Genomic DNA, 13654 nt, shown 5'->3' with positions numbered 1-13654 from the left:
CATTTTGCATGCACAGTAATTAATGCTTTTCTCAAATACCAGTACCGACACATCCATCAGCTCCACCATAATGGACCCAGAACATTGGGTTTTATTTGCCTTGCATACATGTACCGTACATGGACTTGTGTTAATGGGCCCCAAGGGATGAAGCACAACATTAGCACGGGTGAAGAAAGATGAAACAAAAGTATGATTAATTATGTTCAAGTTTAGGGTCAACTGAAAGAGCAACTAACAGGTTGTAGAGTGTCACCAGCCTTCCAAAGAGCATTATCTTGCCAAGAGCAGTGTACATGTACATACTCTTTGTGGACCTGTGAATAAAAGAGGTCCACCGATGCAGGAAGCGTGAAAGCTTTGTGGACTTGGTCACGTCCACACTAGGTTCCCTCCTCTCAGGAAAACAGGTTTGGAGGCATATTTTTGAGTTAGGAAATCATGATAAAAAAATTAGGTTGAAAGAGTGTTCACAGTGGGAGTAAAATGAGTTTTTTATGTCCAGTTGTTCTTAACTACACGAATACAAAGGAATGTCCACGAATTGACTGGAAGTCTGTGATTGAAATTTGTGTACAAAATTAATGAGAGCTGTTGCTAAAAAGTTAGAGTACAAACAAAGGAATGGGGATTAGGGACAATAGGGGTCCATGATTGCCGATGTTTACAAAGATGGGTGTGCGTGTTAAGTGTGAGTGCCAAAATGAATGGCTCTGATACAGTTAGCGATAAATCCCTGCTTGCTGTAACAGAAAATGTTGCGCTTACGGTAAGCATATTTCAGGGTTTTGGCTCATGTGCATGCGTACATCCCATAACTAAGGATTCTGCGTAAGCGCAGAATTCTTGGCTTACTGCCAGTACTGTCTTTGTGTTGTAGCACAGTAACATCTTTAATATGATCTTTTATACAAACACTGCTCTCTACAAGTACATGTACATGTGTATAAGTATAGATACTGGTATTGGTCGTATACACCATGACAGTGAATTTGTATACTGCCAAAACACTGTCTCTCGCCACACTTAACAAGGCTTAACTCTTATACTGAAGTTGCTTTATTGCCTTGTTTGTGAATTGAAACGTGCTGCATCCGAATTGGAAAGCAGTGAAGCAGAAAATGTCTTCATGTACAAATGTACGGTGTACTTGCTGGGCAGTAGAGTGTGCAAGTCTCACCAGTTCAAGTTTTCTTTGTATGTGAACGTCTTTAGTAGTACCAAACACTGACTAGTCTAGTCACAGACTCCCATGTTAGAATTTACCCAATTGTTATCTGCGTGATTAATTTAATGGAAGTTGAGGTAAAAATTACAAAGAGTCCATTTATTGCTTAAAATTGCAATACCGAACATTCGCTAATTACGAACAATTTTAGTGGATCCTGCAATGCTTGTTACAGCGGCATTCCGCTAAACATGGTGCTTGGATGTTCTGTATTCTTATAACAGATCACAGGATTTTGAGATAAAGATATGCTCGATACAGTCCATGTAAGCATATTTTGCCAAACTAATTGCATCCATCGTTTCAGAGATTGTCATCGTCATGGCAACGCTAATGCAGAGGTGCCGTAGTTATTGCATTCCAACATCCTGATACGTGCGTGGTGGCATGCTAACTACATTTTTTGTATATATCTGTTTGCTTGCAAAAACCTCTCTTATACATGTAACTCTCTATGCCATGACAGATCCCCATTGTAATCGTTGAGCAAGTTTTGACAAAGTGTCTGGCCCAAAGACAGATGCACCATGCGCCAAAACTCAGCAGGCTGGATTCAAATCTACAGTTTTTATTGACTTCTGAGGTTTTACACTGTAATTATCTTCAGCATTTTCCAGCTCATCCCAGAAATTCCAGCCAGCTTTCCAAAGCCCCCTACCGGTAGCTCACACACTCAACCTGAGATATATTCACCGGGACGACCGGGTGACTCCTTCCTGTCACAAAACCATCCAATCTGAAAATGACAATAATGTTCTAATGATAGGTTAAAAACCAACTGGCCATCATGTCCGTCTAGGCTTGACACATTCCTCTCGTATTCCTCCCTCCCTCCTGCTGGCTTTGATTTACTGCTGGCTGTCCTTGACTTTGACAAGTGAAAATAAACTCTAGCATGGTGCTGTCATCCACATTTGCTGTAAGTGTCAGCGCTGGGGGAATGCTTACTCACATCACCGGACACAGACAACCTCAGCTCACCTGTGCAAGGTTACCATGGTCATTCTCATGTTGTACAACCTGAATTTCTCTGAACTATTGCCAAAGATAAGGAGAAAGAAAGTTAAATGGAAAGAAGAGGACAGAAATGGCGCATTTGCAGCTCAAAGCTCAATCATTTTCGTAATCCACAACCCAAATTTCTCCAAAGGAATCCCAAAATTATGAAAGAAGGTGAGGAGGGGACAAACACTTGAATTGTTTTTAGCTTCTTGTTCATTTTCATGGTTCAAATCCACGTACCACGGCACGTGAGTCGAACACTGTAACCATTGGACCACAAGGTTACCTTGTTTTGTTGGAACTTATCTATTCCAGTGCTTCAATTCAGTACTGTAAAGCCTGCGGAAACGAGGTTTTCTGTCACATTATGACTGTGCAAGAGGCGATGGATATTGAGTGACTAGTGAAGGGTTTAACTCGGCCCTTAATGAACATTGCATGCAGGAGGATTTAGCCAGGCTTATCCTGATAATAGACTTGAGTTGATTGATGGAATGGAAAGGGGGGGGCTAAGGAATATTTCTTAATTTTGACAACTCAGGAAGGCATTAAACACCAAAGTGTATATTCTTTGTTTGTTTAGTTTGGCTTTTTTTGTGGGACCGAAGGACCAAACTGCCACCTTTGCCCAACAATTTGAAGCAAAATTGTCCCGTAATGCCACTGAATGGGCCAAATCTGGCCATTGTGTAGACCATATGCATGAAATGACTACAGGTGAATAGCCATTCAGAATCAATTGAAAAGAAGTTTGTGCACTGTGCAACAAGTTTTAGCGGCTTGTCTTTAAAAAAAAAAAAAAAATTTAATTTTAAGGAAATTAGTCTGGGTTTTTTTTACGTTCTGGCCTTTCCGTGCTAGTATAAAAGTGCATGTATCGAACATAATATTCTAATTTACCATTCAACCTTTATTTTCATTCATTTTCCTCACAGGCCAATAACATAATATCCATTTTCACCAAAATTTGATTTGAATTTTTAATCCTGGGTTGACATGTCAAACGAAAAATCCATACAATTCTGTACATCTGTTCTTCAGTTGATGTTAATATTAATAGACCATTACCACGTTAGCCAGATGTACCGGTAATAAAAGCAATTAAAAAATAGCAAGCAAAAGTTTGTTGATGCTCTTTAATATATGTTTGCAGTTTCCCCAGCATCTGTTGCACCGTCTCTCTGTTTTAAAAGTTCCAGTGAGATGTTACAACAGAAATTCTAGTAAATAGGTACTTTAGGGTGTTTGTTCTGGAGAGGGGAGATTAAATATTAACCATCAATGCATTTTTACCCATTAGTTTCCCATCCATTTGGATTCCTAGTTACATGAAATGTTGTGATGTAGTAGCTGTTGTTAACATCTGCTTGTTATTGTCTATAGCTCCTTTTTGCACAAATTGTCTCTTAAGAAGAAGAGATGTAAAAAAAACAATCAAATAGAAATGTTTGTTTTTGAGCATTTGAGCACTCAAATGTCTGATATCTTCTGATACATGTATGTCTATAAGGAGTATTCTTTTTGTACTCATTGAAGAAATACCATAAATTATTATTTATATCAGGCTTCCAGCCGTAAAAATAAATCAGCATATTGTATGCTTTCATAAAAAGTTGACAGCAATAACATTGTTATTGCTGTCAATCCGGGTTCCCGCTTGATCAAGAGCATAGAAAGTCACAGTTGTCAACCACTCAACAGAGCGTAGCGCGCGCGCGTACCGTCGAACACGGAACACGCCGCGCGCATGCAGCGCGCAGAAGGCCAGCTATACGCGCACTGTTGTTAACAATTACAGTGGCAGCTTCAAGACGTTTGATGTAAACGAAAAAGATGTAATGGACAGTGTCTTGAATTGTGCTTCTTGCGGATCAAGTCAGCCTGATATAAATAATAATAATAATATTGGATGGCTTGTTTTTGGTGGATACAAGAATATATTGCACTCGCTATGACAATATTGCACTCGTCTTCGACTCGTGCAATATTGTCATACCGTAGCTCGTGCAATATATTCTTGTATCCGCCTCACAGCCATCCAATATTAATATTAAAATTTAATATTAAATATAAAAAGAAAGCAGTTTCAAATTTGTTTAATGTTGTTATCCGTGATGTTTATTTATACTGCAAAAATGTACGTAATGAGTGTGTGTATGAAATACTCAGACTTTAATGAAAAATTGGGATGAAAAAAAAGTGCACATGTGAGAAGTGTATCACATGATTAAATGGCAAAGTTAGATCCTTTCCACTCTCAGGCCCAAGCTACATACATGGAAATCCCTTTCGGAAAGAAAACACAAAAGGATAGCTACAAATACTGTCACTTTCTGACATAATGGAAAATTGAGCAATAAAGAAGTGCATTTGACTCATAAATATTTTAAAGGCATAATCATTCATTTTTATTAATATTTTTTTCTTTAATTCTAAAGTCAATGTATTTTCTCTTTTTATTCCTGGCAGGAGCAACTACTAAAAGCCATCTACCGACCCTACTTTTTCTACGTTGTCCACGTGGACTACAGAGCAGATCAAGTCAGACAGGTGATTTCAATAAATTACCCAATTCTAATGTTAAACGGTCAATAAACCCTACCCTCACTACAATAAGTCCTTATTTGTTTGTCCGATAGTAACCCATAGACTCATTTAGTCTCGGTAATGAGAACCCATTACCAAGATTGGATCATTTTTAGGCTCATTTGGCGCGCAATTTTAACGTCGAGGCGCGTGTGCATTTTAGTGACCCTATTGGTAGAAGGAACAATGAGTGTGTCCAAGTGTGGTTCTAGCACAATAACGGCTTAAGTCTGTATATATAAATATTAATTTATTCCTGTCACAATTTGATTTATATTCTGGAAGAGAATGGGTCCTTGTTTCTGAACGTGCACCAGAGATTCTGAGAACTTTTCAGATATGGCAGAGATACATGTATATAGCCAAATCCTCTTCCACTATATTTAGGTTTGTGCAAAAAATATTCGGAAAATGCAAAATCTTAAACCCAAACTCATCTTAAATCAATTGTTACCTTTCAGGCTCTTGCTGAGAAAGCAGAAAGGATATGTTTTTCCTATCAGAACATCCGTGTTCTTCCCAAGGAGCGCTCGTTTGTTGCCTCGTGGGGTTCCTACAATATCGTCCGAGCTGAACTTGAGGTTTGTCTTGTTATCCCTTACCCAACACCTACAATTGAGGCTCACATCAATACAAAAACAATATTGTTTACACTTCTGCAATGTAACTCTTATAACCACTTGTTTTCATGACTGTCTGAGAGCAGTGATGTAACGCTGCTAGGGGGCTCCTGGTGATGCACCAATTTTACAAAGGGGGTACTGAGGCCATATTGTTTATGGGGGGGTATCCGGGGGCACGGGATCCGGGGGCACGTTCCTTTAAATATACTTAATTTGTTTTTTTCTGGTGTCAGCAAATTTCATTGAGTGTTTTGAAACAGTAAAAGATTCCCCTTTGTTTCAGTGATCCAGGCTTTCAATAAATCATATTCATATTTTGCTGCAGAATTGGAAAAATAGTTACCAATTGCTTTTGAAAAATATAAAAAGAAATGTGTGAAATGAACATACGTGTACATGTATAATTGGAACTTGAAGTCTGGTGGAAATAAATGTGTTACCCAGAGGCTTAGGACAAAATACTCCTTGGCTTGCAGTATTTACTGGGAAATTGTTTTTGGACTAGATTTTATTGTTTCATGAAATTTGAAGTCAACAGCCTTTTCAAAAGGTTCGCTGAGTATCTCCGTTTAGTTCTGTCACTGTCGTCACAGATTAACTCCGCTTGGCCAAGCCGCAACAAACTGTTTCATCCAATTCTTATTTCTCCTCTCCATCTTTCCCCCTGTCTTCGGAATTGATCCATCGTTCCAAATTATTCTCCAATTTGATGTGTTTTTCCTCGCAGTTTTAAGAACCCTCTGGCTGTTTTTTCTCCCCCGTCAACCACATGGGTCGCCTGTGAAATTGTCTTGATAATTTAATTGACTATTTTCTCCGGTCAGTTGGTTTAAGCGAGGAACTTAAAAAAACAAGTGGAGAGAGTTTTACATTGTGTACATTTTTTTCTAATTAAACTCTTCGCTTCGAGTGACACAGCAAAAAGTGAATGAACATCCACTAGCAAAAATGCTTGGAGAACTTTCACAGTCAAGTGGCGCTATCGTTTTAAGATACTGGTGTCTCTAATTTTACATTTACAACTGAGCAAAGAGATTTTGTTGAAATGATCAAAGTTCACTTTGTGTAGAGTTCTCGGTAACAGATACTGGTATCTTCAAATGATACAAGTACATTGTTAAGAGTTCTCAAAGACGGATAAGTCTTCAGTTAGCTCTTTAAGTTTTTTTTCACTATCGTCCCGACTACCCACTTTCAAGTACCACAGGTCCCATCAAACATGGTTAGGCAAGGCATACCATTCACGCTTACACCAGTACGTAGGCTGAGACCAACACGCCCTCGCATCATCATCATTACACCAGTTCGGTGTATACAACTGGTTGGCTGTAGATTTTCTACCCAGGTAGAACAAGGGTGGATCCAGTGGAGGGCTAACAGGAGCCATGCCCCCCACCCCCCAAAAAACCAAATATGAAACTTTTTTTTTCAAGTGACGTGGCAATAAAGGCAGGCACTGTGTACACCACCATCTTGTCCTCAAAAAAATGTGGTTAAAGTGGTCGGAAATTCCCTCAGATTGTACCACAGAGCATCTAGGCCCAAAACAATTTTCGGGGCCCTTAAGTGGGCCCTTGAGCTTTCAACCCCACTCTTAAATTTTTGGACCCACTTTTTGGGGCCCCCACCCCCCCCCCCCCAAAAAAAAATGTGTGTTCTGGATCCACCCTTGGCATAGTATCTCTCAACCCTGCTCCCAACCAGGGTTGGAATTTAGCCGTGAAGAAGCCATGTTTGATTCTAGCTAGAGTGTGAAGGGGTTCGTGAAATCTCCACGTTGGACCTGGGTCTAACACAGAGATGTTTTGAAAGTGTGAAAGGCAGTCAACCCAGAAATATACTCTGATGCTTGCGAATAGAGATTTAAAAAAAGACATTTTTCTCTTGTACAAAAACCTATAATTCCTGATTTATATACATGTATTCTCCACTGAGTAGGTTTATGTAACACTGAATTATTGATAAGGTCTACTGGACAGAGCAGTGTGAAATACGGCCTTGTCCAAAGGAAAAAACAAGGGCATTATTTGAGAGAAGGATTTGCCTCGCAGGCATGCTGTTGCGGTAAATTTGACATACACGAAGGTTGTCAAGGGAGGAGGGATTTTCACAGGCTGTGTTATAACTTTCAAATAAATATGATAAGCTTCTTATTTATAACATGTCTAGCGTCAATGAATAAATTTCAGTTAATAATAGTAGTAGGCTGTCCCACGTGCTCAGGCCGACTGCTAAATTCATCTGTATGACATGTTCATGTCGGCAATTTGAAAAGGATAGGACGAGGGTTAAGGGACTGGTGACATGAAATTCAAAGAAGACGTGTTTCTCAGATTCATTAGAGAGCCGTATTTGTAATACAATGACGGTCGAATGCGTTATAAATGACATTTGGAAGTTGAGCTGTGCGTATACATCTCTCACAATACGAGATGTATCATGACATATATGATATGTATCACATATTGTCAATTTAAGTTCCGGTAGTTATGGCAACTGTTGGCACCTTTGCATCAATTTATAAATAATCATCCATAATTTTTCAACACTTTGTTTAATTTTCTGACATTGCAAATGAATTAAAAACCACAGCGGTTTCCAGTGGTTTCCAGCGGTTTCCAGCGGTGCCTTGTTTTCATGGTTATTTTTTTTTTACAATTGCAGGATGTCTTGTTAAATGTGGGCTTGTGTTGACTGAAGGCCTCTGTCTTTTTCCTCATTTATTCATTGCCAATTGTTGCTTTACAGATATTTGTATTGTGATGCTACATACTATATACATAGTGGCATTCTCATATTGTGATTTTCATTTGCAATGTATCGTTAAATACCTACCGTATGACTAAGTTTAAGTGAATTAAATGGTTTTAGCCCCCCCCCCAAAAAAAAAAAACCTAAATACAAAAACAGAAAACCTCAAAAAATCTGTACCAAAAAAGAGAGAGAGAGATAAATGGAATCACTGCCCTCAATGGAAACATTATGTTAATCACGATGAAGTAGCAGTCTTGTCAAATACGGTACATTCACTCACGGTCCTACCTCCATGAACTTACCCACTGAAGATGAGAGACGTGGACCTCATGTCAGTAGCTACTGGTACATGTACACATGTACTTGAGCTCTCAGGTAACATGGGTGCGATATCAAATGTCAAAGTATCAAGTGTTTATCTGAGGAACAACTGTAGTTTGTGGTGTCCCTCTTGATTTTGCTCAACCACCCCCACACCTACCCCTACCCCCACCCCTATCTCCACCCCTATCCCAACCCACAGAGGAATAGATTGAACATCTCAATGTTCATGTACTGGTAGGCCTCAGTGAAAACCATGATGACAGCAAAATCTACATGTGTGTAGAACATGTACACAACAACTGAGTGGCAGCCTCACCCCCCCCCCCCCCAAAAAAAAGAAGGACCAGGCATAGTCTGCTTTCAAGCCTGTCTTAAGTGAATTGTGACTTAGGACGCACCTGCCCCACTTCCCTGGGGTTGTGTTTGGAGGTAGAGCGTGTCGGAGAGAGCCCCCAGGGGTGGGGGGGGGAGGTAGGGGAGAGTCTACTGGTGGGAAAGGCAGCCGGAACTTGAATAATAGGTCAGGCTTAAAGTCGGCCGTTCCCAGAAGAAAAGAAGTGATATAGGAATCCTCCTCGTAAAAGAAATATGAAGGAAGGGGGAAGAAAGAGGAAAAACAAGCAGGTGCATTTTGCCCACAGGGGACAGGAGGACAAATTTTCAGGGACAACAAATTTCCTTTTTTTTTCAGCCAATTTACAACAAAAAATAATTCTGGTGGGGGCAGAAAACCAGCACAGCTTGTTCTGGCAACTCATCAATAATTGAAAACAAAAAGACAAGAAAATAGAAAATGCCCTGAAAACTAACCATCCCACTTCTCATGCATTTCATTACCCCAAGGGGACATTGGACCAGTTTCCACAACTTCCAAATTGATTTTCCTAGATTGAGAAACACAAGGAAAAAGAAGCAAACATAAAAAACACCTCTCTTTAAATTAAGCATTCACCAGTAATGGATCCAGCTCCGAACATGACACCAAGAGGAAATTTATGGTCTGAGTTTGCCCCCCAGATACCCATCTGTAATGCCTTGTTACAGTTTTTTGGCATGGATGTCGTGAGCACGTACGTGATACCTGACCAAAAAGCCAAAAGCCAAAAGGGATCCGCACTGAGGTTTTGAAGATTGAAGAGTTTCCATTTGATGTTACGGCCGTGTTTGTTTGCTTTGGTGTTCCAGGAGGGTTCATTGAATATTCAGTGAATCCTGTGGAGTGTCTGCAGGGTGCTCGGTGGTCGAGTGTGGGTGAATGGCTGTGCACACGATTCCGAGATTTACACAAGGAAATATTCAAACTCATTTGTGAAGCGTATTAATTAACAAAAACATTGAGATGATCTTACTTTTTTGTCAGCACATCTTGTTGGTAAGCTAGCAAAGTATTTTATGCAGAGTGCATTTCATTGTAGCCAGTTGTAGCCTTATTTCTTGACTGCCAATTAAAAAAAAAAAAAAATTCTTCTTAGTAGCACTTTAAAATTGGTTCATTCCATTCTGACAGTTGTCGCTCCCCTGCTTAAGCAAACAAATCAAAATCCGGAGCACTGTTGATATTGTCATCACATCGGATCACTGGAGAGAAAAAAGAAAAACTGAAACATGTGAAACAGCACGCCGTCACTTTGCATTTCAGTCCCGTCCCGTCCCATCCTCCCCCCCCCCCCATCACTTCAAGAGGGCCGTAGCACGGCCATCTCATGCCCGATTGCACCGTTGCATCAAGCACAGGGGGCTACTGAAGCCTCGAGTCCCCTCCCTTGGACAAAAACAAGCCTTGGAATAATATTTCTGCATTCTCCGTTTCCAACGATGTGATCTTGCAGGCAATGCTCGTCCCAAGGGACGCCCAAAGTATCCAAAATCAATGTTTTTTCTCCTTCACATTGAAGCCTGTCCCTCGCATTGAAGACTGTAGATTAAGGCAAACTTCCTCGCAAGTCAGTAAATAATGTGTAATCATTCAGGATTTACAAGGATATTTTACACGTTCTCTGAAATGTATTGTGTGTGCGTTTGTTCGGGTGTAAAGTTACACGACTCTTAATGCCGTCTCAAGGTATGCAACATCATCTTTGATCTCTGCTTTGCAGCAGAGTGTATTTGGTCTGACAATTGAGAAAGCACAAGAGACTTGATGATTGCGGGATCTTCTTACAAGAGAAAGTACCTGCTTTAGACATGTTACCCTATCCCAAAGACGAATTAGAAATTGCCACGGGTTATTTTCAACATCGAGGATTCGTTTGCAGAACCCTGCAGCCCTATTAGCGTAGAACAAGGACTGAGGTGAAATATTTTAGATTGACTGGAGAATCAGCAAGACGCTTTATTTTTGAAGTAGTATTCGATTTTCATTAAATACTGTAAAATAAAATATAACATTTATTTAAAAGCAATAACCTAATGCATAACCTTGGATGATAAATTGTTAATTGTTGTCGACAGAACCTAATCTAGCATCCACAGTTACACAAAGTACATCAATTATTTGGTACATTTTTGGAAATCTTCTAATCGCATTATAACGAGTGCATTATTTAAGCACCGAGTGTGTTTCAACAGTACCGCAACCCACGCTTCAGCAAAACCAGCCGCGCCATCTCCAACCATGTTCAACCATTAAAATTTCATAAATCCTTGTCAATTTTCACCGACTTGCCGAGAGATTTTTTCTACCGCGGAAGGAGGCAATTTATCTTTTGTCATGACAACGGTGACAAATAGCCCGGATCAGTTCGTATTTCAATTATATAAATGCGTTTCTCCGTGGGAGCCGCTGATGGAATAGACCTGTTATCAGGAGGGGGAGGGCTCCGCTAACAACTCTTCAACTACTTATTGCGAGGGTCCTTGTTGTAGTAAACAAGTGGGCTGCTCTGACCATGTTTAAATCGATAGGCTAGCGACGTTTACTTGATAACGTAATATTTTTAATGGTAGCATCTGTGAAATGAAAATGTCAAGGAAGAGTATCAGAAAAATACTCTATTTACACACGTGTGTGTATCTATGGGGCAGTATTATTGAAGAACTGAAGAGCCTCCTTGGATTTGTTTAAACTTTTGATAGCTAAGTTTTGACCAATCTTAATTTGTCCTTTGAATTTCTGAGAAGGTATTTTCAAGGTTTTTGTTTTTTGGGGGCACGTTTATATCAGGCAGTATTTTCTGTCCATCCATGGAAAAATGAGCCAATATATATTTACTCACTGTGCTTCCTCACTTGTACCGTCTTCCAAGTGGGGGCGCTGTTCAAAACTGACCATTATTGTGCATACTGGAAAATCTATGCCGATTTTCACAGTGCTCACATTATAATGGTTTTGCAACTTGGTTTCCTTTTTTTTTTTTTTGTGTGTGGTCATGTCAGAATTCTCTAACCATTTATGGAAATAGTTTCTGAATATAAATCTTTCACAAAAATCCGTCAGGGGGGGGGGATATGTTTGGTGCAAGGTGCAAGGATATGTTTTTCCAGTATAAGATTGAGAATATGTATCAGAGCATCTTATTTTTTTTCATGTTTCTTATTCCATCGACAGGGTTTTGAGGAGCTACTTAGGATGGGGGCCTGGGATTTCGTCATTAACCTGAGCGGGTCAGATCTTCCAATCAGAGACGTGGACGACGTGGCAGCCATGTTGGCATCAGCGAGAGGTTAGTGTTTGATGTTGCTCAAGATTGGCTTGTGATTGACTAAGGATTGACTTGTAGTTGGCTTGTGATTGGTTTGTGATTGGCTCTTGATTGGCTAGCCATTGGCTAGCCATTGGCTAGCCATTGGCTTATGATTGGCTTGAGATTACCTTGTGATTGGCTTGAGATTGGCTTGTGATTGGATCATGATTGACTTGTGATTGGCTATTTTTTGGCTTGTGATTGGCTTGTGATTGACATGTCATTGACAAGCAAAATTAAGTTGTGATGACTTGACTACAACTCTGATGTAATGTGCTTAAAAGTGAAAACACAAAATGTTGACATTGTGAATTTTATTCTGCAGAAGGCATTGAACTGGAAGGGGGTTACAATGGGTCTGAGACTATTGTCTTGTAGAATTTAATACTTCAAGATCTGAACTTTTGAGTGTTTCATAACACCATACACTTTATCTTGCCCTGGGTGCACCTACACGTATGCAGGCTCTCTGCATAAGCCCCTGACTCTAAGTGCACTTGTTTGGCTACTTGCCCGGAAATACCAATATCCTCAACATTGAGTGACGTTGGAGGGATTCAAAAAGCCGATTCAGGGAAGACTTTGAAATGACTGCTAATGGAGTGAGTTGAGGGATGTCTCAGATGATATCAGGGCACTCCTCGTGGGCTTATCTGAGGATTGCTGTTATCTTTGCATGAATTCCTTGAAGTACTTGACAACCTACCCCATGCAATAAACATAGGCACTTTCCTGTATTAGATTCAGGATTAAAGCAGAGAGTTAAGTTAATGAATTGAAAATTGTTAGAAAATGTCAAGTGCTCTGTCCAAACCAGATGCTTCTGTGCAGAGCTTGAACTTTAGACACAACCAAAAAACAATGTGTGAGGGTGAAAAGTTTTTTCTTTGTTTTTTTGTAAGTTGGTGATCACGAATATTTCTAGAATATCCTGCAAAGGTTTCAGATTAATTTTGGCATTAAAGATTATTTTTCGATGATTAGTTGGGGTGTATGACTTCTTGCCTATAAAAATTTGCAAAATTCACATCCACCTTCAGCCTTCATCATTTTTACTTCTTTTTAAATCCAACGTCAGGTTCTAACTTTATGAGGCAGAATGGCAATTGGAACGATCGGTCTGACAAACCAACAGACTTCACTGTCTGGTACGGCTGTGGGGGTCATGTATACAACGTCTCAACTCGTGGTAGACGGCCTGCATGGACTGATATGCACAGCGCTTCACAATGGGCTGTCTTTTCCAGGTAATTCGTTTTTATAGTGGATGTTCATTACAAGGCTGAAAAGTACTCAAGGTAAAGACGTATAGGGACAGAAATTGAAGAAATGAAATTTTAATATTGTTATATATTTCTGTGCCCAATTTTAATAAGGGAATAAATGTGTGCTCCGGAGGTTTTTATCACTCGTTTAATACCGCTTAGAGTCTGGGTGCTGATAATTACCCGAGC

General features: G+C 39.9%; 1 protein-coding gene across 1 annotated transcript in view; it reads left to right on the top strand.

Moving 5' to 3' along the window:
- Positions 1–13654, top strand: part of LOC119739847 — a 64896-nt gene that overhangs the window by 38464 nt on the left and 12778 nt on the right. Inside the window, exons 6-9 of the mRNA XM_038214952.1 lie at positions 4700–4780; positions 5278–5397; positions 12065–12179; positions 13279–13447. Of these exons, the coding sequence (XP_038070880.1) occupies positions 4700–4780; positions 5278–5397; positions 12065–12179; positions 13279–13447 (485 nt within the window). The remainder of the gene's footprint in view (positions 1–4699; positions 4781–5277; positions 5398–12064; positions 12180–13278; positions 13448–13654) is intronic.

This window comes from Patiria miniata, unplaced genomic scaffold, assembly GCF_015706575.1.
Source record: "Patiria miniata isolate m_02_andy unplaced genomic scaffold, ASM1570657v1 HiC_scaffold_4, whole genome shotgun sequence".
Taxonomy (NCBI): Eukaryota; Metazoa; Echinodermata; class Asteroidea; order Valvatida; family Asterinidae; genus Patiria; species Patiria miniata.
The sequence above is the reverse complement of the archived record's forward strand: the minus strand, read 5'-3'. Positions and strand labels throughout refer to the sequence as shown.